Source organism: Myodes glareolus, chromosome 24 (assembly GCF_982192425.1).
Source record: "Myodes glareolus chromosome 24, mMyoGla1.1, whole genome shotgun sequence".
Lineage (NCBI taxonomy): Eukaryota > Metazoa > Chordata > Mammalia > Rodentia > Cricetidae > Myodes > Myodes glareolus.
Genome location: NC_142049.1, coordinates 47,931,245 through 47,959,209, shown reverse-complemented (window position 1 = coordinate 47,959,209; position 27,965 = coordinate 47,931,245). Strand labels below are relative to the sequence as shown.

General features: G+C 52.3%; 1 protein-coding gene across 1 annotated transcript; it reads right to left on the bottom strand.

Moving 5' to 3' along the window:
* Positions 1-14: 14 nt before the first annotated feature.
* Sult2b1 (sulfotransferase family 2B member 1) lies at positions 15-27,673 on the bottom strand. Its single transcript, XM_048443372.3, has 7 exons — positions 27,516-27,673; positions 9,720-9,862; positions 5,679-5,887; positions 5,051-5,177; positions 4,594-4,688; positions 1,231-1,411; positions 15-243 (listed from the first exon to the last, which is right to left on the bottom strand). Exons 1-7 carry the CDS (start codon positions 27,575-27,577, stop codon positions 29-31), a joined length of 1,032 nt encoding a protein of 343 aa, XP_048299329.3. The 5' UTR covers positions 27,578-27,673; the 3' UTR covers positions 15-28.
* Between the last annotated feature and the right edge of the window lie 292 nt (positions 27,674-27,965).

The following is a 27,965-nucleotide window of genomic DNA, read 5'->3' as shown; positions in this document are numbered from 1 at the left end:
GAAGGAACGGGCAATCGGAGTGTCAACTTTATTGTGAGGCTGCTACGTTGGGGTCATCAGAGGATCCTGGGTTAGGGCCAGGACTGGGGCTGGGCTCAGGATCAGGGTCGCCATCAGGGTTGGTATCCTCTGGGGACATGTCCCAGGGGAAGCTCGGCTGTCCTCTCATCTGCTCACGGTAGACGCGGTCGAAGGCCTCACTCTGCGCCACAGTGAAGTGGTTCTTCCAGTCACCACTGATGCCTGGAGGGGACAGAGGAAAGGACCACTGAGGAACTCCCCTCACCTGGCCAGATCGCCCCATGCTTACTGCCTCTTTTCCTTACACCTTGGTGACCCCTGTCAGCCCTGTCCTTTGACCTCTGACCTTCCAGATCTCTTGCCAGAACTCGCTTCCCTCTTAGCCCCCAAACATCCCCGTTTCAGCCTGCATCACCTCCTCTGGGAGTTGCCTCTGCCAGCACAGGGCTCTCTCACCCTAGTACCCCTCAGATGCCCAACATGGCCTCCAGCAGGCTTGTGCTTTGATGGCCAGGGCACCCCAGTCAGGCACTCTGGAAGCTGCACAAGCTTGGACCAGCTTGCGGTTCCCACAGCCAGGGAGCTGTTTCAGCAAGGTGCCCCCACAAGCATGTAATCCTGAGTGCTGGTCCCTGCTATCACAGGGACCACTAGGGGTCCACCTCTTGCCTGTGCGGAAAGGAGCCTTTCAAACAGCTGTCATGTCACCTCTGGTGAGATCAGGAGTCTCCCCGAAGGGGGCTGGTACACCTTAGAGATACTCATTCTCATCTCTTGGGATTTAGAATGTGAAATCACATGGCAGCAGGATCTGGGGGCTGGGGACTGACCTAGACCACTGGGGATCCTGTGTTGTCACAGCATCCTGCTTTGGTTTGGAGACAGAATCTGAAGCAGCCCGGGCTTGCCTCAACTCTGTATAGCTGGTTTGATGGGCAAGCACCACCATGCCTGACTAAACACTGAATTATTCTGCACTAATATAAAGGTTCCTGGGGACTTCAGCCTCATGCTTTGAATGACCCTCAGGATGCTTGGTTTCAGGCGGACGCCCAGATGGCGGCAGGTCAGCAGGCAGGCACCTGGAATGTCAGACCTCCTACTAAGAGCTAAGATTACTAGTCTAGGTGGCCCTGTACACTCCCTATGGCATCCGGGAAAATGAAGGCCCACCGAAGCTGTGAAATGTCTAGAAGCACCCAGTGGTACCTTTGCGCAGGAACGCCCCCTGGCGGTGGTCCAGCAGGCTGGCCGGCAGCAGTGTGTAGTTGGACATTGTATTGGCCTTCATGGCACCGAAAGCTGAGTGGGCCACCACAGAGCTCAGGGCCTCTTCACCCAGTGGCCGGCCCAGGAACTCACAGACGCGTTGCACAGAGCCTCGCAGGTCCTGGGGTGGGAAAAGAATAGTGGAGTGGGGGCCACTTTGGGTAGCCTGGTGGGGAGGGGGATGTAGCCTGGCAGAAGTCAGGCCAGCGGTTTCCAACTTTACATCAGAAGCTGACAGCTGTGGGTAGAGCCGCTCTGCCCCTCCCCATACCCCCAGCACTGGTCTCTGGGGCGTCCCCTTCCCCGGCCTCCTCAGCCCAGATTCCTGTCCTGCCTGCCTTCTTTTGCCATGTCTTCATCTCTGTGTCCCCAACATCCCCACGCTGGCCCACATCTCATCCTCCCTGCTGCAGCCCCTCTCCCAGCCTGCCTGCCTGCCTGGGTGGGGGGGGGCTATCTCCTCACTTCAGTCAACTCTTCCCTGGCGCCCTTGATTCAGTGGCTCCCCAGTACATGGGACGGAGTCCTCCCAGGCCTGGTTTTCAAGGACAGAGTGGTTTGGTGTGAACCCCTGCTTCCCACATGGCCGCTCCCGACCTTTCACCCCTCCACATCTCAGCACAAGATTTCTTGATAATCCTTGCCACTGATAAATTCAATTGCTGCCTTCCTCATGACACTTGGCTCAAGTCCCTGGAACCAGACTGTGACCCAAGTCCTCGTTCACATTTGTGCTGATCCTGCCATTAGCTTTGCAAAAAGGTCACACCCTAGTTGACAAACAGAGGTCCAGAGATAGCAAGATACTTGTGCAAAGTCACATAACCCCAAAGCTCAGACTCAGCCCCCCCAAGCCACACGGTCCTCTCAACCTCCCAGCCATGGCATACGGCGCTCGGCATAGCTGGTGGCTGCGTAGCCCCACGGTCAGCTTTTCCAGGTCAATTTCTCTTTCATAAGCCTGTGTTCTCTGAGCCACAGGCCTGTCCCAGAAACACACATGTGGGCGGCGCCGTGCCCCCAGCACGATCCCAGAAGCTGCGCTCCACTCCGTGGCCCAGTTTTTGGTTTGGAGAATAAAACTTGATTGGATGAAGGGAGGGAGACATGGTGCTGAAAGCTTTCTCAGAGCTTTGCATCAGGAGAAAGTATCAGGTTGGAAAAATTATGGGGGCTGCCAGGAATCGCTGTGTGTCTTTGACAAATGCCTGACTCTCCAGAGAGCTAAAGCTTATGTCCTCCTCTGAACGGCCGTGAGGACTTCCCAGGGCAAACTTAAATAATTACGATTTCCACAGCTCAGAATTGGTGGCCTATTGCTATTTTAAGTGAATATGTATATATAATATATATGTAAATTTTTATTACATTCATGTGTGTGTATTGTGTGTGTGCACATGTGGAAGTCAGAGGAAAAATGACAGAGGTCAGTTCTCTCCTTCCACATCTGGGGATTGAACTCAGGTCGTTAGACCTGGTAGCAAGTGACTTTACCCTTTGAGCAACTTACCAACTCTTTTTTTATTTGTTTGCTGTTGTTTTTTGTTTTGTTTTGTTTTCCAAGACAGGGTTTCTCTGTGTAGCCCTGGCTGTCCTGGAACTTGTTCTGTAGACCAGGCTGGCCTTGAACTCACAGAGATCTGCCTGCCTCTGCCTCCCGATTGCTGGGATTAAAGGTGTGTGCCACCACTGCCCAGTTCAACTTTTTTTAAAAATGTATTACTTTATGTGTAGGAGTGTTTTACCAGCAGGTACATGTGCCATGTGACCCACAGAGGCCAGAAGAGGACATCATATCCTCCAGAACTGGTGTTACCACCAGTCATGAGCCACCATGTGGGTGCTGGGAGCCAAATCCACTCCTCTGCAAAAATAGTCAATGTTCTTGTTTGTTTGTTTGTTTTTTGTTTCGAGACAGGGTTTCTCTGTAGTTTTGGAGCCTGTTCTGGAACTAGCTCTTGTAGACTACTAGGCTGGCCTTGATCTCAAAGAGATGTGCCTGCCTCTGCCTCAGAGTACTGGGATTAGGGGCGGGTGCCACCACCGCCTGGCCAGTGTTAACTGCTGAGCCACCTCTCTAGCCTTCTTATTTATTCTGTTGTTTGCTTTACGTTTTTGAGTCCGAGTCTCACCAGTAGCTCTGGCTGTCCTGGAACTCGCTCTGCTGCCTCTGCCTCCTGATTGCTGGGGACAGACTCCAGTGGGTGGGTCTTTCCTGGGCTTCTCCGCCCCGCCTTGGGAACAGCTGTGCACAGACTCTCACTGGTCCTCAGGAGTAGGTGGCAGGCTCTGGTTGGCTCTCCTGGTGGTCAGCCCCACATGCCCTTACCCAGGCCTAGCTAGCCATTCGCGCTTTGCACTCCGCAGACTGACACAAGGCTGGACAGGCTTGGGGTAGGCGCAGCACACCAGGGCCAGGCACACTCCTCCTGGCTGTGCTCAGAGCCGCCCTGTCCCTGAATCTAAGGGATTCAGACACTAGCCATATCTAAGACACTAGCCATAATCTAAGACACTACCATAAGTGTCTCTGGAAGCTAGACCTGGTGACACAAGTCTGTGACCTCAGTCACTCTGGAGATAGAGGAGGACTGAAAGTTCAAGGCCAGCCTGGGAACCTTAGTGAAACTCCCGTTAAAATTAAAGAACAAAGCAAAGGCTAAGGACGGGAAAATCCTTGCCTAGAATCTCCCAGCAAGGACTTCGAGTTACTACTCATTTGTTACTTGCCCAGTGTATACAAGGCCCTGGGTTCAATCCTCAAAACTGAAAATGGTGACAGTTATGGAATATGTCTGTAATACCAGCACTTGGGGGAGGCTGAGTCAGGAAGATCTTGAGACAGGCCAGCCTGGTCTACAGAGTGAGTTCCAGAACAGCCAGGGCTACACAGAAACCCTGTCTGGGAAAATAAATAAAAGAGAGAGTTTGGGCTGTCCCCAGCACTGCAGGAACCAGGCATGGCGGTACTCGTTGGAAACGGAAGAACTAGAAGTTCAAGGTCATCCTCAGATACTTGGGCTACAAAGGTTTAGAGTGATGGAGGGGAGAGAGTTGGGGAGGGGCTTCCCCAGGCCCTTTGCTCTGGCTGCTCTGGCTGCAGACTCTCCTGGCCGCTTGTCCACTTGCTGCTGTGTGTCCGTCCTATGTGATCGTGAGTTGACAAGCCCTATCTGCCTACAGTTACCTACTTCCCATCTCCAGACCACCCTAGGTTCTGTTTCCCCAGGACAAGGCCTGATATGAGGTTGGCTGGCATCCAGGAGCATGTGGTGAGGGAGGGGTGCCAGGGACCAGACGAACCTGCTGCAGCTCTTCATAGGTGATAAACAGGAAGTTCTCATGGCTCTGCATCCGGATCCAGCCCTTGATGTGGTCAAACCAGGAGCCAAACTGCACTGCAGACAGTAGAGGGGTGTGAGGGTCACAAGGCTCTCGGGACCAGGCTGCCTAAGGCCTTTCAGCCAGGGTCAGAGGACCCCTCCCCCCCAGCCAGCTCTTGTCTGCAGTTCCTCCTGCCACCACCCAGACATCTGATGCGCAGACAAGGGTCAGCAGCTCTGCTCTGGTTTGTCTGTCTACCTGGTCTCTATCTCCATCTCTGCTCCCCTTGATCTCTCCCATCTCTGCCTCTCCCCCTTTGGTCTCTCCCCATCTCTGTTCCTCCCCATCTCTGCCTCCCCCGCCTTTGTCTCTCCCCATCTGTCTCCCCCCACATTCGTCTCTCTCTTCCCATCCCTCTTCCCTTCCCAGTCCTCACCTTCTCCTTTGAGGAAATCCTGAAGGAACTGATCAGGAGTACCAGGGTCCTTCAATTGCCCTGCAATCTTAGAGTAATAATAAAGGGACACCACGACGTCCCGGGGGTTCCGGCCCAAGTAAATCACCTGTGTACAGAGGTGGGGAGGAAAGAAGGCGTCAGGTATGGTTGGACCTGCCCTCAGGCGGCCTGCCTTCCTGCCCCCACCCCTCTTCTGACCCTGTAGGCAGGACACACTCCTGGTGGAGTGGGTTCAGCCCAGCCCATTCTTAGGGACAGAGCCTCCTCCAGTCACATGAGAAGAAGGGAGGGGCTGTTTCTGAGCCAGTTTGGTTTCTGGAAGCAAAGCACAGAGGAGGAAGGCCTGAGAGTCAGGATGAGGGACGAGGGACATGCTGCCGGGGAGGCAGTGGCAGGTGGTTCTGTAGCCTAGGGTGCCCTAGAAATCATGACCACGCTCCTGGTTCAGTTTCTCAAGTGTTGGGGTGACAGGCACATATGACCACATCGGGCCTAGAGTCTGCTCCCATTTAAAAGGCGGACTCCCAGAGCCACACGTCAGGAGTGTGTTTGCCGTGAAGTTACTCATGATTAGTCTCACAACCTCACCCACCCCTGCCCACCTCACCTTGGCCTTGGAGCTGAAGGCTGCCTTGGTGAACAGTTGAATGGGGAGGTGGGAGCTCATGAGGCGGGGGCTGGGCCGGTCTGGGAGACTGAAGGCGCTTATGATGGTCTCGCACCAGGGTGCACGTTGCCAAATGGGCTCAGAACGGATCCACGAGGGGTCCCCGTCTTTCAAGATTAAGCAGAGGATCTCAATCATCCAGTTGGTACCTATCGGGAGAACAGAAAGGTTAGCTGGGAGCAGAAGACATGGCGAGCGGCGGAAGCGGAACGTATTCCCAATGGCAGCATTGTGTTTGGAGGCAGCTAGGAAAGCAGGAGGCAAGGCAGGGAACAGCCTGGCCAGATCTAAGGTCAGAAGACCACTTTGAATCTGAGGCCAGTCTGAATTGTAGTGTGAAACCCTGTCTCAGAAAAAAGTCAGTGGTGTGGTGGTTAATTAAGAATGGCCCCCATAGGTTCATAGATTTGACTGTTTGGTCACCAGGGAATGGCCTTGATGGGGGAAGTGTATCATTAGGGGTGGGCTTTGAAGTTTCAGGGGTTCAGGTCAGGCCCAGAGGCTCGCTCTCTTCCTGCTGCCTGAGGTTCCAGATGGAGAACTCTCAGCTACCATGTCTGCCTGCATGCCACTGTGCTCCCTGTCATGAGAATAACGGATGAAGCCTCTGCTATAAGCCAGTCCCAATTAAATGCTTTCCTTTATAAGAGATGCAGTGGTCACAGTGTCTCTCACAGCAACAGAACACCAATGAAGAAGAGGGGGCTGGAGAAATGGCTTAGGATGCCCTTTCAAAGGACCCAGGTTCAATTCCCAGCACCCAGATGGCAGCTCACAACCACTGGTAACTCCAGTTCTAAGGGATGTGACGCCCTCTTCAGGCCTCTGTGGACACTGCAGACACACTGTGCACATACCCATCTGCATAAAAGAAAAATTTTAAAAATTTCAATGAAAGAAAAGGCTTAGGGCCACCAAGATGACACAGAGGGTAAAGTTACCTGCTGCCAAGTCTGATGATCTGAGTTCAGACCCTAAGATTTACAGGGTGGACACCGAGAACTGACTCCCACAAGTTCTCCTTCAAGCTCTCTCGCTCTGTGGCACACACAGACAGGAGGCTATGTTCCGGCCCTTTCTGGCCTCTGTGGATAATGTGCACACATTGTGCACATACATGCATCTAAAACATCCATATATATAAAATAAAAGCAAACATAGCCCTGTACCTCCGGTCCTAGGAGAACTATGACTGTCCCTGTGCTAGCCACTTATGGAGATCCTGGGCTTCTTGGGAGTGGACACTGCTACCTCAGTGTGCATTCATTCCCCTCACTGACCTCTGCCTCCCTGCAGAACATGCTGCAGCCCAGCGGACAGGTAGGAACCCCACATTCAGCCACCAAGCTGCATACTGCATGCAAGCTCTGCCTTCCCAGTTGACTGCCTCCCTGTGTGCCTGTGCATGTGTGCGTGTGTGTGTGTGTGTGTGTGTGTGTTGCTGCGCGCTTTGGGAAGATATGCCCACTTCTGAATGTATGGAGGTTGGAGGAAAACATTGTCTCTTCTATACCTTGTTTAAGAAAGGATCTCTTAACTGAAATGGACCTTACCATTTCCTCTAAACTGGCTGGCCATGGAGCACTCAGAATCTGTCTCTACCCTCAGCACTGAAGTTATTGGCACAAGCCACCTACCATGCTTGGCTTTTATGTGAGTCCTGGGACTCACATTCAGGTTAGCAGCCTTGGGGGCAAGTGAATTTACCTGGTGAACCATTTCATCATCCTTATTTCTTTAACTAATTAATTTTGTTATAGTTGTTTTCAAGACAAGAGCTTGAAACCTGTCTCAAAAAACCCAAAACAAACAAACAAATAAACAAACAAAAAACCCAAGCAAAACCAAAACAGACCCTCCTTCCTCAGACCCTGGCCTAGCAAAGACAGCAGGCCTATCCCACCAGGCCCAGCTTATCTCATCTCTCTGAATGCCACACCAACCAGGAGCCCTGTCCCTGCCCAGAAGCCGAATCTCTTCCATCATCGGCCTTCAAGGGTCTTGGGCGCCTGGGCAGAGAAGGCGCTCCCTAGCGAGCCGTCCCAGTTCTCACCCACCAGCAGGGGGCGCCAGAGGAACATGAATTATCCGACATTGTTCTCGGTGGCTGCCCTCTTTGGCGCCTGTCACTAGCGCAGGGAACACACAATGAAATGACAAGGATCCTCCACCAGGACATCAGCACCTCTCCCGTGAAGCTGAATCCGGAGAGAGGAGCAGGGAAGTCCCATTCTCCAATTTACCGCTGCCTGGGGGTTCCCTTTTCCTGCAGACGGTGGGGGTTACTCCTGCGTCTGGAGCTTCTCTATGCTCCAGATCATAGTTGAAGTCTTTTGCTGGCAAGTTTCCCTCTTCTTTGTGTTAGAATACACACAACGCAGACCTCACCATCCTAACCATACGTACATACAACCACGGTGTTCGCAACAGTTGGCCCCATCACTAAATAATGCCCTCCTTTCTCACCTCATGCCGCCCCATGGCTACTTTACGGGCCTCATGTGATCTCTTCTGGGTCCGGTTTATTTCTCTTAGAATGGTGTCTCTAAGGCTCACTCTTGCAGTAGCATGAGTCAGACTTTTTTTTTTTTTTTTTTTTTGACAGGGTCTTTTGTGCCTTAAGTTGACTTTAAATCCAGTCAGTAGCTGAGGATGACCATTAACTCCTGATCCTCTGGCTTTGCTCCAACATTCTGGGATCACAGATGTGCACCACTTGACCTGACCCAGCTCTCCTGGTTAGCTGCAGCTGTCCACACAGTCCAGAGTTGCCCGAGTCTCCGCTGGGGCACTGTCTGTGAGGCATTTTATTATTTGTTTATTTATCTCTAGCTGACCTGGAATTTGTTACATAGACCAAGCTGGCCTCAGACTCACCTGCCCCTGCCTCCTGAATGTTGAGATGGGCATATTCTTGACTACTAACTGATGTAGAAGGGCCCAACCCACTCCAGTGTCCTGCTTGGCTCTGCTTCAGGTCCCTCCTGAATTCCTGGTCTGATTTCCCTTCCTGATGTACTGTGGCCTGGAAGTGTGAGCCATGCAAGCTCTTTCTTCCTGCACACCAGAAGAGGGCACCAGATCTCATTACAGATGGTTGTGAACCACCACGTGGTTGCTAGGAATTGAACTCAGAACCTCTGGAAGAGGTTTTAAGCAGGCAGTGCTCTTAAACACTGAGCCATCTCTCCAGAGTGAGGTCTGTGTGTTTTTATCACACAAAGAAAAGAACGAACTGGATGGTGGTGGCGCACGCCTTTAATCCCAGCACTTGGGAGGCAGGGGCAGGCAGATCTCTGTGAGTTCGAGGCCAGCCTAGGGCTGTTACACAGAAAAACTCTTGTCTCGAGAACACTGACTTTCCTTATCTGTGAGTTCAGAATGACGTGAGAGGAAGAACATCTTCCACCAACACGCTAGGCAGCAGGCGTGGTTCAGGCTCACAGAGTATAGCAATGTCCAATGCAGACAAAGCTCTCAGGGAAAATCAGGAAAGCCTTCCAGTGAGAAAGCAGAGATTCCATCAGCGAGACTGGGCCTTGAGGCACACATCAGCCTCCCAGAACCTGAGACACTGAGGCAGGACAACCAGGAGGTCAAGGCTAGCCTGGGTTACATGAAAATCTGTCTCAACAAAAACAAAGTACTCACCAGACCCACACAGTGTCTGAGGGGACGGGGGAGGCCTGGGGACACTCAGTGCTGTGGGGGCTGAGGGGACGGGGGAGGCCTGGGGACACTCAGTGCTGTGGGGGCTGAAGAGACGGGGGAGGCTTGGGGACACTCAGTGCTGTGGGGGCTGAGGGGACGGGGAGGTCTAGGGAGACGGTTGCAGCCCTGGAGGGGAAGGGAATTGGCCAGGTCTTTGAAGTCTGCCTGTAGCAGGGAGTTAGTGGGCAGTACCCAAGAAGGTGCTTCAGCGGAGGTTTGCAGGCTCCTTCCCTCCCCACTCCTCCCCGAGCCCAGGCTGTACGTACGTACCTGATTTGGGATAGGTGACAATGAAAATGTCCTCATCCCGCACATTGTCAGTGTTCTCTGCCAGGCTGAGGCTCTCGGGTGAGTACATGCCGACGGGGAAGGGAATGCCTTTGTACCGGAAATATTCCCCCTGCAGCTTCTGGCTGCGAGAGAGGAAGGCACATGTGAGGAAGAGCAAGGAGGGTGGCAGGTTGCAGGGCCCCTCCACTGACACCCTGCTGGGGAGAGTCCTCTCTCACTCTGCCACAGCCACCCCACGATGTCATGTTTCCTATCTTCATGGGCACAGAGGGTGGGAGTGGCTTGCCCAAAGCCGAGCAGCTGGCAGGAGGCAGAGTTCTTCCTATCTGTGAGTAGAGCTAAGTGTTCCCAACCCTGGAAGGTGACACCATGTCACCAGGCCATTTTATAAAAGTGGCAGGTGCCCTGCCCATGCTGCGTGCTGCAGAGCCCATGAGAAAACCCCCCATGACTCACCGAGAAGTTAAAACGATCTAGCTGCTTTTTCTAAAGCCATGACGCATTTATGCAACCTCAGAACTGTGTTTCCAAAGAAAGAACTGAACCCAGGGCTTCCAGGACGGTACAGGAAGTGTTCTGCCACCACGCCATGCCCTTAGCCCCACTGGAGGATTCTAGGTAGGGGCTCTACCACTGAGCCATGCCCACAACCCTCTATTAATTTGTTGGAGATGGGGGGTCTCACTAAGCTGTTCTGGATAGTCTTGAACTTTTGATTCTTGTGTCTCAGCCTCCTAAATTCCTAGGATAACAGATCTGGGCCACCAGGCTCATCTAGGACATAGGTTTTGTCTAATGAGTTCATAGTGACGGAGCCTGAGCCTAGGTATAGTAGCCCATTGTCTGCCGCTGAGCTACAACCCTTGGATTCATCTTTTCTGGGGGAAAGAAACCACAGCATATTGCTTTGTTTTGGAGAACAGTACCCACCAAAAGTTCATAAGAACAGCTTTTGGCTGTATCTGCTTCACACTCTTGATGGCAGGACCGAGCATGCTCAGACATGGATTCTAAGGTCCTGACTGGACTGAGCATGCTCAGACATGGATTGCAAGGTCCAGTTTCTGTCACTGGTTTCATGTCACTCTATCTCAGGGAGCAATTTCCACACTCCACTTCCGTGTAGCAACTGCATGCCATCAGTGTCCCGCTAAAGTTCTGCATGCTACCTTTGCAGCCTCCCCCCCCCACATCGCTGTCCCTGTCAGTATGGAGGGTTAGGATGGCCAATACTGTGGGTATCACCAAATACTCTTCAAGCATCCAGATCTCTTTGAGTGACCAGTAGATCAAGCCATTCATTCCCAAGACAAAGGAGGCTGAGACATGAGAACAGAAAGCTTAAATTCCACTCCAAAAGCACAGGGAGATTCGGTCTCAAAAAGTAAGAAGCTGCCGGGCAGTGGTGGTTCACACTGTTAGTCCCAGTGCTCAGGAGGTAGAGGCAGGTAGATCTCTGGGTTCAAGGCCAGCCTGGTCTACAGAGTGAGTTCTAGGGCAGCCAGGGCTATACAGACGACCTTGTCTTAAATCTCCCTGCCCTCCCCTCAAAAAAAAAAAAAAAAAAAAAAAAAACGTACTGGAGAGTTTTTGACTCAGTGGTTAGAAGTACTCACAGCAATTTCAGAGAAGTCAAGTTCTGATTCCGGGACCCACATAAACCAGCGCACAAATAGCTAATGCATCTGATACCTTCTGATGCCCTCTTCTGGCCGACATGGTACCCACACAGACACACATACAGATGAATACAATAAAATACATCTTAAAAAGAAAGAAGAATGTTTGGAATGTAAACCCCCCAGTGAGGGGTATGGCTCAGTAACAGAGCTCCTGCCTGGAATACCCCAGTGAGGGGTGAGCATGGCTGTGTGGTCTGTCACAAGGCCCTGGGTCCCATCCCTAGGACAGCAACAGCAATGATGATGGTGTTGATGGTGAGAGTTTGGTTCTGAACACCAAGGTGAAACCCATAAATACAGGGGGTAACACATTCAGGAGTCCACACTGTGGGTCGCTCTGCCTTGGGCTAATAGATATAGATATAGATATGGATATGGATATGGATATAGATATAGATGAGATAGATAGATAGATAGATAGATAGATAGATAGATAGATAGATAGATAGATAGATAGATAGATCTAACACGGAGAAAGCGCTCTATCGAAGTCGGTTAAATAGAGAACTGCAGGATGCTGAAGTGGTCAGTGTGTGCTCTGGTAGCCTGGTTGGAAGCTCAGATCCTATAAACCTGCACTAAAGCCAGCACTTTCTGCAACAGTGGAGCAGTCAGCCTGCGGTGCAGTATGCCTGCAGTGAGGTGGAGAGAGCCAGTCTGCGGTGCAGCATGCCTGCAGTGAGGTGGAGGGAGCCAGCCTGCGGTGCAGCATGCCTGCAGTGAGGTGGAGGGAGCCAGCCTGCAGTGCAGTGTGCCTGCAGTGAGGTGGAGGGAGCCAGCCTGCAGTGCAGTGTGCCTGCAGTGAGGTGGAGAGAGCCAGCCTGCAGTGCAGTGTGCCTGCAGTGAGGTGGAGAGAGCCAGTCTGCAATGCAGTGAGGTGGAGCAGCCAGCCTGCAGTGCAGCATGCCTGCAGTGAGGTGGAGAGAGCCAGCCTGCGGTGCAGCATGCCTGCAGTGAGGTGGAGAGAGCCAGCTTGCAATGCAGTGAGGTGGAGCAGCCAGCCTGCGGTGCAGTGTGCCTGCAGTGAGGTGGAGAGAGCCAGTCTGCGGTGCAGCATGCCTGCAGTGAGGTGGAGGGAGCCAGCCTGCGGTGCAGCATGCCTGCAGTGAGGTGGAGGGAGCCAGCCTGCAGTGCAGTGTGCCTGCAGTGAGGTGGAGGGAGCCAGCCTGCAGTGCAGTGTGCCTGCAGTGAGGTGGAGAGAGCCAGCCTGCAGTGCAGTGTGTCTGCAGTGAGGTGGAGAGAGCCAGTCTGCAATGCAGTGAGGTGGAGCAGCCAGCCTGCGGTTCAGTGTGCCTGCAGTGAGGTGGAGGGAGCCAGCCTGCAGTGCAGTGAGCCTGCAGTGAGGTGGAGGGAGCCAGCCTGCAGTGCAGAGTGCCTGCAGTGAGGTGGAGGGAGCCAGCCTGCGGTGCAGTGTGCCTGCAGTGAGGTGGAGGGAGCCAGCCTGCAGTGCAGTGTGCCTGCAGTGAGGTGGAGGGAGCCAGTCTGCAGTGCAGTGTGCCTGCAGTGAGGTGGAGAGAGCCAGCCTGCAGTGCAGTGTGTCTGCAGTGAGGTGGAGAGAGCCAGTCTGCAATGCAGTGAGGTGGAGCAGCCAGCCTGCGGTTCAGTGTGCCTGCAGTGAGGTGGAGGGAGCCAGCCTGCAGTGCAGTGAGCCTGCAGTGAGGTGGAGGGAGCCAGCCTGCAGTGCAGAGTGCCTGCAGTGAGGTGGAGGGAGCCAGCCTGCGGTGCAGTGTGCCTGCAGTGAGGTGGAGAGAGCCAGCCTGCAGTGCAGTGTGCCTGCAGTGAGGTGGAGGGAGCCAGCCTGCGGTGCAGTGTGCCTGCAGTGAGGTGGAGAGTCCTCAGCACCTCATTTGCTCAGAGAGGTCATCGGTTTCCCATAGGTTGAGCCTGAAGGTAGAATGTGTGATATCACCAGTTACCAGGCAGATTAGTTGATGCCTGCCTGCCCAAGGCTATGCCTAACCTGCCTTGCTGCCTGGGCCTCAGTTTCCTCAACTGTCATAAGCAGACAGCAATAATCACTGCTTGAAGCCTTCAATCCTACTGAGGATTTTAAGGGCTTGTGTATCTTAAGTACTGGGTTCTTGAGAGACACTTAGTAGCCCCAAGTATGATTTAGTCTTTGATCTCAGCAAATAACTCCTTGAGAGAGTTATTTCTTTCCCATTAGAGGAGAGGGAAACTGAGTCACCTTCCAGGGGAGAATCTTGTTCCCTTAGGCACCCTGAAATGATTCCTGGATGAGTAAGTGAATTAATGGACACCTGGGCCACCGCTCCACTGATAAAACAAAAACAAAGCTCTCTGAATGCAGCTCACATCCCGAGAGGCCAAGCAGCAAGGGCCCAGGGCTTCTGGCTCAAGTTACGTGGGACCAAATGACTGAGTGAGGGAGACGGTGGGAGGCTGGTACAGGAATGGGGGGGGGGGCGAGGGGACAGTGGGAGAGTGAGTGAATGGGAAAACACACAAAGGGCTGACTGACTGGAGGAGTGAACGACCAGTGATGGACAGTCCCAGAGCATCTGCGCCCCTCCCTTGCTGGTGCCTCCAGCCCTGGATGCTGCAGAGACTTTACCAGCCAGGACCTGGAACTCAGATTCTCCTCAGGCTCCTCCACAGTTTCCCCATGCCCTCCTCTTCATCCCCACCTTCCTGCCAGCTCTTTGGATTTTATGTCTTGTGGTTTTCTCATCCCTTGTGCCAATACCCGCAGGCATGTCTTCTCATTCGCACTGAAAGTGATGAGGACGTATCCTCTGAATTGTTTCAGCTCACCCTGAATATTGCCTCATCTTACCCCAACACAGGGTTCACAGACGTCATGTGGAGACTTTTGTTTTTTGAAATAGCTGCACACACACACATACACACACATACATATACACATGCACACACATACACGAATACATACACACATACATACAAACACACGCCTTGGAAAAGAGACCTGAGTCTAAACTCCAGTTCCAGATGTGTCCCGCACACTCTAACAGCAGCAAAGATATTTTACCCAATATTTTTGTTCCCCATGTTTTGTCTCTCACTTGGTTACATGAGTTCAGGCATGCAACCTTCCACCCACGGTGGCAGGCCAGCACTAAAATAGGTTAGGATTCTAGGGTGCTTGGGGCTTCAGATTTACTGAGTGAAGGTAGTCACACCATATATTCTGATTATCTTCGTTGTCCAGGGGCTTTCAAAAGTGAGAGAATTGTCTTTAGATTAATGTATTTATGTTATATGTGTGGATGTTTTGTCTTCATGTGTGTCTGTGCACCACATGCCGTGCCTGCAGAGGCCATAAGAGGGCCTCAGAGCCCCTGAACTGAAGCTACAGATGGTTGTGAGCTGCCGTGTGTGCTGGGAACTGAACCTGGGTCCTCTGCAAGAGCAGCCAGTGCTCCAGCCTCAATGACTGTTTATTTTTGGTCTGTCTGTTTTGGTTAATGTCTCCAAAATACTCCCAGCACTGTCTGCAGTGGAGAGAGCTTCCGTGCATCTGTGTCTGCTGAAGGAAGGAGTTTTTGCTGTGTGGTATCTGACCTTGTGGATTCACTCAGCAACACCATGAGGCCTCTGATGACCCCTGACCCACAGAGGAGACAATGGAGGCTCAGAGAGGTGGAGCAACCTGGCTAATGACACACAGCCATGGAGGGTGGAACAGATTTGAATCCAATAAGTCAGGGAGACACAAAATTGACCCAGGGTGTTCAGGGATGCCCTGGTCAGACCTGCACCCAGCCCCACCACCATGTCGGTCCCACGAGCTGAACAATGTTATCTTATAGTTAATATTCCTGAATGAAGTATCGCAACAATCAAAGGTGGCAAAACACATTGCTTCTCTTGGGTGCTTATCCAAGAGAAACAAACACTTGGTAATTGCTTGCCACAGAAGCATGTGAACTTGGGCTTGCTCCCAACCTTGACATGGAAGCCCTGGTGGGATTGTGCTTACAATCCAGCACAAGGGGGACAGCAGACCCCTGGAGCTCACTGGCCAACCAGTCTGCTCTAAATGGCAATCTTTAGGCTCAGCGAGGGACCCTCCCAAAAGAAGGTGGACGCATCTATCAGGATGGCTCAGCAGGTAAAGCCACTCCCTGCCAGGCCTAACAACCTGAGTTGTGAGCACATGCCGCTGTACACACACGCCCACATACACCACACACACACACCACATACATACACTCGAAATAAGTAAATAGTGGGTGATGCCTCTGACAGCCAAGATTAACCTCTGGCTTTCATGTTCACCCACACATCGGTGCACCTGTGTGCATGCACACACACACACACACACACACACAGAAGCAGCAGTGGACAGCAGGAGATGAGAAGGGGCCTCTGTGGTGCTAAGGTTTGTGGGGAGTCACCCATGAGCCTGGAAGCCACGGAGCGGGACAACACTCTGTATACACCTGGCTCTCCACCACTTTTATGTGACTTCCAGCCGTGACTGTGTGTGTGGACATTGTGCCAGGACAGGAACGGGAAGCAAGCACAGAGACATCCTCTGATAAGCAGGGGTCAGGGGACAGCCCCGGCTGTTGGAGGGGCTTTGGGAGTCTCCAGAGGCCAACTTAAGTCACATCTCCTGAGGGTGACAGAACTCCCCTACATTGGTTTTACTGTATTACTGTCATTTTGTTTCTTGAGACAAGGCCTCGCCTAAGTAGCCCAGGCTTGACTCAAACTCCTGGCAATCCTTCCACTGTATGTGCCTCAGTGGTGGGATTCCGGGTGTCACCATCACACCAGGCCTATGTGGTGCTGGCACGGAACCCAGGGCCTCATGTGTGCTGGAAAAGCGTCTGCCAACTCAGCTGAATCCTGAGCCTGTGATTCTCTCTCTCTCTCTCTCTCTTTTTATTTTTTCTGGGGCATGGGGAGAAGGGGGGTAAGAGGCAGCGTGGTGGTTCAAGATAGGGGTTTTCAGGGCTGGAGAGATGGCTCAATGGTTAAGAGCATTGCCTGCTCTTCCAAAGGTCCTGAGTTCAATTCCCAGCAACCACATGGTGGCTCAAAACCATCTGTAGTGAGGTCTGGTGCTCTCTTCTGAACTGCAGGCACACTATAGACAGAATATTGTATACATAATAAATAAATAAATAAATATTTTTAAAAAAAGATAGGGGTTTTCTGTGTAACAGCCCTGGCTGTTCTGGAACTCACTATGTAGACCAGGCTGGCCTCAGACTCAGAGACCTGACTGCCTCTGCCTCCCGAGTGCTAGAATTAAAGGCTTGTGCCACCACTGCCCGCTGTGATTCCATCTTTTAAGAGTCTCATTCAGACAAAGGCAACATCTGTTAATACAATGATGGCCAGTGACTCTCTTGTCTACCCAGGATATTTGAGAAGACACCTCACAAAATACCACACCCATGCTACCTCCCCGCTGCTGGGGAACATGTGAGCAGGCTCCTTCACTGGTGGGGGGGGGGGGCTGTTCTTCATCCATTGATAGTCCGTGAGCCCTGGTCAAAGGACAGGGTCTCAGAAAGTACTGAATCCTAATGACAGGATTGATCCAGCCAGCTCCAGATGACGTCATTATAAATATCAGAAAGTGATAGTATGTGGGTCTGAGACAGGAGGATTGCAAGTTTGAGATCAGCCTGAGCTACATATTCGAGCCATGCCTCATAATAAAGGAAGTGAGAGAGGAAGGAAGAAGAAGATGAGAAGGAGGAAGAGGATGAGGGGAGGAGAAGGGATTAATCTCAGATGGGGAGCTCTGGAACAGGACATTTCCAGTTTGGTCACAGGAGGTTGGGCACCCCTCTGAGGAATGCGCTGTGGGGGTCTCAGAAGAAGCCACATGAGGACTCGGGTGTCTGGCAGGCTGTAGCCTGCTCCGCCAGCCCCCACTGTCACAGCTGCTGGGCTGTAGCCCCCGCTCCGCCAGCCCCCACTGTCACAGACGCCAGGCTGTTCTGCTGACTCATGTTGGGGTCAGCTCACCAGAGTCCCCCAGCCTGAGCCAGCTCCAATCACATCATGGCCAGTGTTTGCTGCAGTCCAGCCGCCCAGACTGCCTCCAGGATGCCCTTCCTCACATCCGCGCTCACCTCCACGCTGGCCACGGCACGGAATGCTTCTGTGCCAGCGTCCCTAACACCACTCGGCAGGATGACTCACGCGTTAGCCAGAGCCAGGGGAAATCTACTGAGTCGACGCTGACTGAGGCTTCGTTCCCAGCATCACTAGGATGCGCGCTGGCTCCAGCCCAGGTGCATCACTGGGTCTCCGCCTTGTTTACTGCCCCTGCCGTCACTTACTACTTAGTGACTGTTTTCTTTGTGTGTTTCCTTCTTTCAGCCCAGCTTCCCCTCTGATAAGGAAACTGGGATGGTGTTCCTCCGTCAAGAACCAGGGACAGCAGGGTCGGGGGCAGTACTCATCGTATCTGTTAGATGAACAAACTTATCCCCAGCCCTGAAATGTGCCGGATGCACAGACGACCTTGAGAAAGAACCCAGTGAAAGACCCAAGGTGCTGCTGGCAGCACTGACGAACCGGAAGCCAAGAGGGAGGAAACGAGCGCTCAGAAAATTCTTGCACCCAGCCCCTCAAGAAGACATGCTTCCATCTCCCCGCACCTCCACCCTTGGACAGGGTTTCTCTGTGTAGCCTTGACTATCCTGGAACTTGTTCTGTAGACCGGGCTGGCCTCGAACTCAGAGGCCCACCTGCTCTGCCTCCCGAGTGCTGGGATTAAAGGTGTGCACTGCCGTGCTGTGCTGGGCATGCTTCCGTCTTGACAGTACCCTCAGCTGGCATTCTTTTACATTTCTGAAACTTACTACACACAAACATTGGCTTTAAAAAAGCTGGGAAACAAACTGAACTCTAGTAATCCGTAGCATGGAATGCACGGGAGTCAAAGGTCCTGGTGTGTATGGCTCAGATTAAAAAGCATTGGAGAAGCTGTGTCTGGCGGGACAGGCCCGTCACCCCAGCACCTGAAAGGCTGATGCAGGAGGATCTGGATTACAAAACTAGCCTGTGAAATTTAGTGAGACCCTATCTCAAAACAGATAGAAAGGAAGGATCTGGTGGTGACACACACATTTAATCCCAGCACTCGGCAGGAAGAGGCAGGTGGATCGCCAAGAGTTCTAGGTCAGCCTGTTCTACACAGAGACCCTACCTCAGAAACAAAAACAAAAACAAACAAAACCAAAAAGTAAAAGGAAGGGAGGAACACAGTTTGACGCAGAGCATTGCCCTGGCATGCAAAGGGTCCTGGGTCATCCTCAGTGTTACCCAAAACAGTTTATTTAGGTCATAACGTATTTCTAGCTGTAGATCACATATATACGTCTGCAACCATTTATTCATGAGTGAGCAACTGCCAAGGTCATCACCATGTGAACCTCAGGAAAGATGTTAGTGTGTTCATGTGTGTGTGTGTGTGTGTGTGTGTGTGCATGCGTGAGCACATGCATGTGTGTGAGCACACATGTGTGTGTACACACGCGTGTTTCATTTACTTCATGCCGCTCTAGGACTCCTCCTCCGGTTCTTGCTCCTCCCAGCCCCACTGACCGCAAACCTCACGCCCTCTCTCACTCCTCACCGTGTTTGCTGTTTGGTGACTTTGAGGTCCATCTCACCTCACCCCCAATCCACTGCCCCGAAATGGAATTGCACGCAGGGCCTGGCTCATGTTAGACCAGAGCTCCATCTCTGAGCCACATCCCAGCCCCTAGGCAGGGGCTCTACCATGAACTCATGCCCCAGCCTCATCTCATGCTTTGCAAAGAATGCCCCGCTCACTCCTGTCACCATCTTCTGGGACTGGAGAAACGGCTCAGTGGTTAAGAACACTGGCTGCTTTTCCAGAGGACCCAGGTTCAATTCCCAGTACATATATAGTGGTTCCCAACCATCTACAAGTCCAGTTCTGTGGGGTTTTATGCCTTCTATAGGCACCAGGTACATGTGGTAGACAGACATACATGCATAAGAAACACCCATACACACAGAATAAAGATAAGTAAATATATACATAAAAATGTACACCCATGTCCTTCAGAAAGCGTTTTCACTTTGAGAAATGATGCCCAACAAAGAATTTCTGACAAGCAGAAGCCCTGTCTGCTCTGATATTCTCCACCCAGACCAAGTGAGACTAGCCCCTCCTAGGAGCTATTCCCTGGTATCTGGCTGGTTTTGCTCAGGCAAAGATGGTTGATGCTTCCTAGGTTTGTAAATGAAGTCACCCTCAGCACAGATGGGACCTGTATAGATTCCAGAATGTGAGAATGCTCCAGTCCCTACATAAAATGGAATATCCACAGGCCTGGCCACACAGGCCTGAGACCCCAATACTCAGGAGACTGAGGCAGGAGGATTGCTTTGAATTTGAGGACATCCTGGGCTATAGGCCCTGTCTCAGAAACAAAACAAATATTTATTTATTTATTTATTTATTTATTTATTTATTTATTTATTTATTGGTTTTCTGAGACAGGGTTTCTTTGTGTAACAGCTCTGGCTGTCCTGAGACTCACTTTGTAAACCAGGCTGGCCTTGAACTCAGAGATCTGCCTGCTCCTGCCTCCCTAGTGCCGGACTAAAGGCATGTGCCACCATGTCCAGCTCAAAACAAAACAAAAAAAATTTAAATTGTAAATGGTGTTTTTATCTCCAGCAGCTGATTGACCACAGAACACCTAATTTAGATTTTGAGGTGTACCCCCATCTTGTTGGCTCGTTGGGGAGATAAGGACAGATGGGAGAGGTGTACGGTCACCTGAGGGAGACATGCCTGCTCAAGGTCCTCTCAGGCCTATCTCCCTGAAGGGCCTGCAAGGCCTCCTCCCCACTTGCTCTCGACCGGCTCAGGCTGTTCCCTAAATGTTCCACGCTCTACCACACCAGGTCTCCTAGTGACCTCTTGCCTGAGGCTCTTCCCACTTCTCTCTGCTGTGCACCCCCATTTATTAACCCCCATTGTGTGCCTTTACTACACGGAACCTCATAGAGACCCAGGTATTGTCTAACGCCACAGTCACCAGCCACATGTGCTACTGAGTATTTGAAATGCGACCTCAGGGACAGGGGGTGGGGCTCTGTGTCTTCCCCATCTGTTGTTACTCAGGAAATGTCAGTTCTGACCCGGGAAAGTTCTGTTAACCGGCTGGCCCAGAACAGCTAGGGCCTGCTAGCCAACTTGTCAGCCGTGACCAGGATGGGATCGAAATGCAAATGGATCTCTCCCCAAGGCAGCTGCCTGAGTGGTCACTAGACAGAGAAAACACATACTGCAGCTCTCAGGCTTACTGTGGGAAAGAAGTAACTCTACTTAAAAGTATAGTTTGTTGTTTTTGTGGTTTTGTTTTGTTTTGTTTTTCAAGGCAGGGTTTCTCTGTAGTTTTGAAGCCTGTCCTGGAACTAGCTCTTGTAGACCAGGCTGGCCTCGAACTCACGGAGATCATCCTGTCTCTGCCTCCCGAGTGCTGGGATTAAAGGCGTGCGCTGCCACCGCCCAGCCTGTTTTTATGTTTTTAAAGACAGGGTCTCACTCTGTAGTCCAGGCTAGCCTAAGGCTTACAGCCTTCACTTCCTACACACTGAGACCCGGGTCTGTGCCTCCTCCTCCACTGGTTTGTTGCTGTGGCATCGAGGAAACATTTCCCTGGGGCTTGTGCTATATCTGAATAAGTGAGGTGTTGGAAGGCTGAAGGCAGGACTCAGTGGCAATGTCCCTGTTTAGAATCCTCCAGTGGGTTCAGTGGTAGAGCCCCAGCCTAGAGTCTCACCAGGGCTGGGGTGTGCCTCAGTTGTGGAGCCCCAGCCTAGAATTTGCCAGTGGCGGGCTGGGTGTGCCTCAGTGGTAGTAATGTGCACAAAGGCCTGGGTTCCATCCCACCTAACACAGCAGAAACCAGGAAGAAGGTTCGAGCTGGGGGGATGGCCTGGTGTAAAGTGCTCTCTGTGCAAGCATGCGCTTATGTTCCGGGCCTCAGCACCATATGAGGTTGGGCACTGTGATGTGTGTGTGCCTGTACCTCAGTGCTGTGTGTGCCTGTATCTCAGTGCTCTGTGTGTGTGTGTGTGTGTGTGTGATCAGTGCTGTGTGTGTGTGTGTGATCAGTGCTGTGTGTGTCTGTACCTCAGCGCTGTGTGTGCCTGTATCTCAGTGCTGTGCTGTGTGTGTGTGTGTGAGATCAGTGCTGTGTGTGTGTGTGTGTGTGATCAGTGCTGTGTGTGTGTGTGTGATCAGTGCTGTGTGTGTCTGTACCTCAGTGCTGTGTGTGCCTGTATCTCAGTGCTGTGTGTGTGTCTGTACCTCAGTGCTGTGTGTGTGTGTGTGTGTGTGTGTGTGATCAGTGCTGAGTGTGTGTGTGTGTGTGATCAGTGCTGTGTGTGTCTGTACCTCAGTGTTGTGGTGTCTGTCTGTCTGTATCTCAGTACTATGGTAGGGCAGAGAAAAGCAGACCCCTGGAACTCTCTGACCAATCAATCTAGACAAAATGGAGAGCTCCCGCATTTGTGTGAGAGATCTTGTCTCAGAAAATAAGGTAGAGGAATGAGAGAGACAGCTCAGCAGTGAAAAGCACTTGGTGCTCTTGCGAGGGACAAAAGTTTGGATCCCAGAACTCATGTCAGGCAGATGACAACTGCCTATAACTCCACTCCAAGGGCTCTAGTGCCCTCTTCTGGCATCCTATGGCACCTGCACCAACATAGCAATGCGTATACACACACACACACACACACACACACACAAATAAACAAAGTAGAAAGTAATAAAAGCCGCCAACCTCCAGCTGTCACATGTACATTCACAGGTGAGTAGACCAGCACACACGTGTGCACACAATACCTACATCACATTCAGAAGCGCGCGCACACACACACACACACACAAAAGAAAGAAAAAGAAAAAAGAAAAGAGTCAGGCAGGCAAGGTGGCCACACCTTTAATCACAGCCATCAGCAAGCAGAGGCAGGCAGATCTCTGAGTTCTAGGCCAGCCTGTCTTACAGAGCTAGTTCCAGGACAGCCAGAGATACAGAGAGAAACCCTGTCTCAAAAAAAAAAAAAACAAAAAACAAAAACCGAAAACCAAAAACCAAAAAACAAAAGAAAAGGAAAAGGAAAAGAAGAAAGAACAGAAGGAGGAGGTTGGTGCTGTGTTACCCAGGAGTGAGCCTGTGAGCAGGGCCGTGTGCTCAGGCTTGGCAGGGCCCATCCTCAGGACGCTCCTGGTCTCTCTTTCTCCTCCTGCCTCCATTTCCTGGCTCAAGAGGACTCACTGGCAGTTGGGAAAGGAAGTAGGAAAAACCAAATCTCCAAACTAGCTAAAAATGCTGTTATTTCCCAGCACTCGGGAGGCTGAGGGAGAAGGACGGCCATGAATTCAAGGCTAGCCTGGGCTACAGAGTGAGACCCTGTCTCAGAAACCAAAAGCTGGGACTGGAGAGATGCCTCAGTGTCTAAAATTGCATCGTGCTCCAATCTTCATCCAGGAGATTGGGACTGAACTCCCAGGACCCACACTGGCAGCCCCTAACCAGCTAGAGCTACAGGTTGAGAGTCTGACTCTTCCACAATCTTGTGTGCATGCACAGAAACACACACATATACAGAAATTCATAAAATAATAAATAATCTTTGAAATAACCCAACAAATGACCGCTTCCCCTCACAAATTCCTCCTCGGAACAGACAGTTCCTTTCCACATGGGTATCAATCTTACCCCCCAGCTGTTACCCACTGTATAGACACTGTAGCTCCTCTGGGCCATCTATTCTGGGCAGCAAGGCTGGTGGCCTTTGAGCTCAGGATGTCTGGTCCCTACTGTAATGTTAAGTTGGGAACATCACCCCAGCCCCTGGCATCCATCCCAGACCCCTGGCCTGAGAGTTGCGTTGGTCTGGACCCCAAATCCCAGCATGCCAGGTCCTGACCCCTTCCCAGGGGATAAGTGGGTGCCCAGAGGAGGAACATGTGGTCCCGGGGTTTGCACGTGTTCCCTGGTTTTCTGTCTCCCCTGCCATGCTCTTGGCCACCTGAGAGTGCTGCATTTAATAAAACATGGGCATTTTAATTCGGTTTGATTTGACCTGATTGGATTTCTTAGTGCCGGAGAAGCGGCTTGTCTTGGGATTTTCTCCTAACCCCTGCTTTCCTGGCCTTGGTCCCCTCTTGAGGCTTCAGGTTTAGATCTCCCTGCTGCTACTTGGTGTCCAGCATTTGATGCCACTAACGTCTGTTGAATCCCACACTTCCTCCTACAGTGACCCCACACACTGGGAGTTTCCACTTCCAGCTCTGTCCTGTTGGTGTGCTCTTGGGACAGTAAGGCATGGCAGAGGGGACTGCCTTGGGTCTCTATGGGCTGCAGATATCTGCTCACCCTTCCTTCCTTCCTTCATTCCTTCCTTCCTTCCTTCCTTCCTTTCTTTCTTTCTTTCATTTTTTAAGACAGGATTCTCTGTGTAGCTCTGGCTGTCCTGGAACTCACAGAATCACCTGCCTCTGTCTCCCATATGCTGGGATCAAAGGTGCAAGCCCCCAGCCTCCAACCATCTCTTGCTTCTTACCAAGGGGCCTCTACTCTGCCGGCTTAAGCCCCAGGTAGACATCACTGTTGTGTTTATTACTTAAAACCTTTCTAATAGGTCCTCTAGCAGAAAACCTAGCTCCATGTTCCATGTTAAGTCTGTGAAATCTCCCAAGTGTTGAACTGTAAAACCAGAGACAGAAACAAACTACCTGGAAGGCCTGATATCCCAACTATTCAAGGGGTAGGGGCAAGAGGATCCCAAGTTCAAGGCCAGTATGGACACCTTAGCAAGATTATGTCCCCAAATAAAAACGGGGGGGTGGCTCCCTGGATAAAGGCCCTTGCTGTCGTTCTGAGGACTTGCGGTCCATCCCTGGGACCAGCATGATGGAGGGAGAGAACCAACTCCATAGAGTTGTCTTCTGGCCTCCATATGGGTGCAGTGACAGTCACAAGCCCACACATGTGTACAAGAAAGAAACAAACATAACAAAAATTTTGTAAAGGAAAGAGAAGTTTGGGGGCGTGGCTTAGTGGTAAAGTCCTGCTTAGAATCCCCCAGTGAGGGGCTGGGGTGTGGCTTAGTGGTAAAGCCCTGCCTAGAATCCCCCAGTGAGGGGCTGAGGTGTGGCTCAGTGGAAGGGACTTGTATAGCATCTGTGAGGCCCAATGTTCACCAGAAAAAGATATAAAGCACCCACAGAGATTACCGGGTGGGGAGAGTTCTCTATACCCAGGCACAGGAGCCCGAGGCTCCTCCGGTTCTCTGTCCTAGACCTTCTCTTCTCCCCAGGGTGTGAGGGACTCACCAGTGAGTGTCTCCCTGCTTCAGAGGACCGTATGTCTTCTATGTCCTGCCCCTCCCCACCTTCCTCATACCCAAATTTGTGGAAGGAGAGATTTTGCTTTATGTGACTGAGATCTTGGCTTCACACTAATTACGTCTGGGTGACCTTAGGCAACCCTCTTACTTTCTCAGGCTCTCAACTCTTTGGTGGGATGCTGATGTTCGGGAGGAAACACAGGGCAGATAGGCTGCTAGCAGGGATGAAGAACCCGGGCTCCATGCCACAGTGGCTCTGCCACCTGCTCCCTGTCCTTGCCCTGCCCACCTGCTCCATCTCTTTCCTCTTATCACCTCCTCCCCTTTCTTAAGAGAAAAGGTCCTCATGTAGCCTAGTCTGATCTTGAACTCACTCTGTAGCCAAGGATGATGGTGAAGTCTTCACCCCCTGCTCCAGAGTGAGGGAAACCTGGTTACTGTGGCCAGAGCTGTGCTCAACACTGAGCCACGCCCCCAGGCTTATTCTGTCATTTTCTGTCCTCTGATCCACAAGAGGCTGTGAGGCTTCATCCATATAAAGCACGCTGCATAGCCAACGCCATTATCTAGACCAGTCCAAGGGCTGCATCTTGCGGACTATCCTTTAGTCCAGATTAAATCCTAGACAGTTTGCATCACATGACCTATATCTAGAACAGATAAGGGATCACCTGTTCTTGTTCAAGAGGCTTAAAAGTGGAATCATTTGTGGCCTCTGGGGTGTGGTAGGATGAGGTGCTGCCCTTTGCTCTATGGGATTCTGTTGATGCCCTCTGCCCACCACGCCTGGGCCCTCCTGTAGTCCTGACTCATCCCAAGATCAAAGGTTTCCTAATCTCGTTCTTCAATTCATTCATTCATTCATTCCTGGTCACTGTTCTCATGAGTTCCCTGTGCCATGGCAGGCTGTCATGGTGCCCAGGACAGATCTGAAGATGGGCCATGATAGTCCGGGTTCTGTGGGCCCCTCACTCCCCCTCCCCTTCAGGAACCCTAAACAGCTGAGGTCTGAAATCCAAAATTACATCTTCAACCCCGACAAGCAGTTTGACCAATAAAAGGGAGCACAGAGATTACCAGGGAAGAGGAAGGACCAAGTGCTCAGGCCCAGAGGTGGGCTGTGGGCATGGGGGTGGGAGAGGAGAGTCACAAGGGGCTCAGTTTGCTCAGATGCACCAGGAGAGGAGAGCTGGGATGTGGGGAGCAGATGGGGGTGCACACCTGTCTCCACCTCAAATCAGATCCATCCTGTCCTGATTTCTATTAGTTTTTTTGGCTCAGGAAATTCTTTCTAAACAAAACAATTCTAAGCTTTAAAGAATGTTGGAGGTCATTGCCCTGGCTTCTGGGGAGCCACAGAAAACGCTGAAGCAGGTGGTGGACTTGGGGTTTAGAGATGAAGTCTCCACAGAGAAAAAAAAAATCAAAAAACTGGATGTGCAAAGGTACCAGGGCAGGGAAGAGTGGGGTGTGACCAGGGAACCTGAAGTCGTGGGGTGAATGGAATGTAGGAGAGGAGGAGAGAGCTGGGGTGGGGGTGGGGCCGGATGCTAGGGAGTCACACCGTGGCTGTCAGGGATGGGTGAGGCAGCTCTGGGACCACTGGGGTCGGCAGGCTGGGGAGAGGCTCGAGAGGGAGATGATGGGCCATGAGAAGAGTCTGGGACGGGGGTGTGGTGTGGTGTGGTGTGGGGACTGGCAGGCGCCAGAGACACACGGGAACACACGGAAAGTCGAAAGCACTGAAGCCTGTATCCAGAGTGACAGTACTGAGGTGGAGAGAGAGAAAGAGAGAGAGAGCAAGTGACCAACACTCCGCTGCAGAGAACAGTCATTCCAGGGACCCGGTGACCCGGCTAGGAAGAAGCACAGCACCAGGTCGGGCTGAAGAGAAGCACAGAAAAGAATGTTGAGCCAAAGCCGAGGGCCCCAGGGATGCTAGCAAGCTTGTCTAGGTCACACAGCAATCAGGGTTCAACTACCTGGGCCCCAGAGTCCGGGTCCCTTCATGCCTCTCCACACCCTGGCAGGGGAAGTGAAGCAACTAAGGTGGGGACAGGACTTGGCTGCTTCTCCCGACCCCATCCCCCTACACGCATCCCAGGGTACCAGAGGGTCCTGGGAGGGCAGAAGAGTCTCCTGTCTTGTAAGAGTGTAAAGAGTTGATGAGGGTGGCAGCTCACTGTGTGATCTGAGGGAGCTCTAGCCTTTTCTGGGCTTCTGCATGCTTAGCCAAGAAGTGAAGCCAAGAGGAGGGGTGTGGAGCGGTTACAAAGGCTTCTGTGATCAGGACACTTCCCCCGACCAGCCTCAATTTCTCCATCTGGTAAGTGGGTACTCTCTGAGTGCCTGACTCATCTCCAAGAACAGAGGAACTATGTGCACTCCCTACACGAGGAGCAAGGTGGGCTCTCTTGGCGTCAAAGACCCATTTTCCCCTCCGTGAGCATCCCGTGCTCCCTGATGTCTCCCAAATGGAGTAGGCACACGTGAGAAGTGGGCTTTATTGGGAGTCCCCAGCTGATGCAGGTTCCTGCAACCTTGGTCTTTTAAAACTTCTGGAGACCAGGCTCCGGGTTCCTCTTACCCAGTTTAGGTTAGCAAAGGTCCTAGCCCCCGTCCCAGGACAGAACAACCGGAGCATGAGAGAGGCATCCCATGACTGAATCCAGTGGGGGTCCCTCCCTGGCCAGGGCCTGACCCCACCCTCCCCAGGCCCTGGCAAGCACGCCCGCCTCACCTCATTTCGGAGATACTGTTCTCGTACTTGCCCCACAGGGCCGGGGACTGTGGCCCGTCCATGGCGGGCAGGGCAGGAGCTAGCCGGGCGTGCGTCGGGGCCAGGTGCGCAGCGTCTGCCGCGCCCGCCAGTGCCAGGTGCCTACCAGGCCGGCCCAGGGGAGGGGCACAGCCGGTTCTCCCAGCTGCTGCCCACGCCTCCTGCCGGCGGCAGGGAGGGAGAGGCTGGTGCCCTCCCAAGGCGAGGGTGGAGGCTCCACGCGACCAGAGTCCAGGGCCAGCTGTGGGGATTTACGGCTGGACCCCAGTGGCCTGTGGTGCCCAGCTTGTGCCCGTCTCACGCCAGCGGCCCTCTTCGATTTGAAGGTTTTGCTGAGCACTTCCTGTCCGTGTGCGGCTCTGCTGAACACTCGGCATGCTGGAGAAGTCCACTTTGTGGGCTGATTTTGTA

What these genes read in the sequence shown, in the direction of transcription:
- Sult2b1 (XM_048443372.3), bottom strand. Translation starts at nt 27,577, where the DNA reads ATGGACGGGCCACAGTCCCCGGCCCTGTGGGGCAAGTACGAGAACAGT. An exon ending in GGATTTCCTCAAAGGAGAAG is followed by an intron (nt 4,689 to 5,050) that starts GTGAGGACTGGG and finishes TACTGTCTGCAG; the next exon opens with TGCAGTTTGGCTCCTGGTTT. An exon ending in CCTATGAAGAGCTGCAGCAG is followed by an intron (nt 1,412 to 4,593) that starts GTTCGTCTGGTC and finishes TTCCCACCCCAG; the next exon opens with GACCTGCGAGGCTCTGTGCA.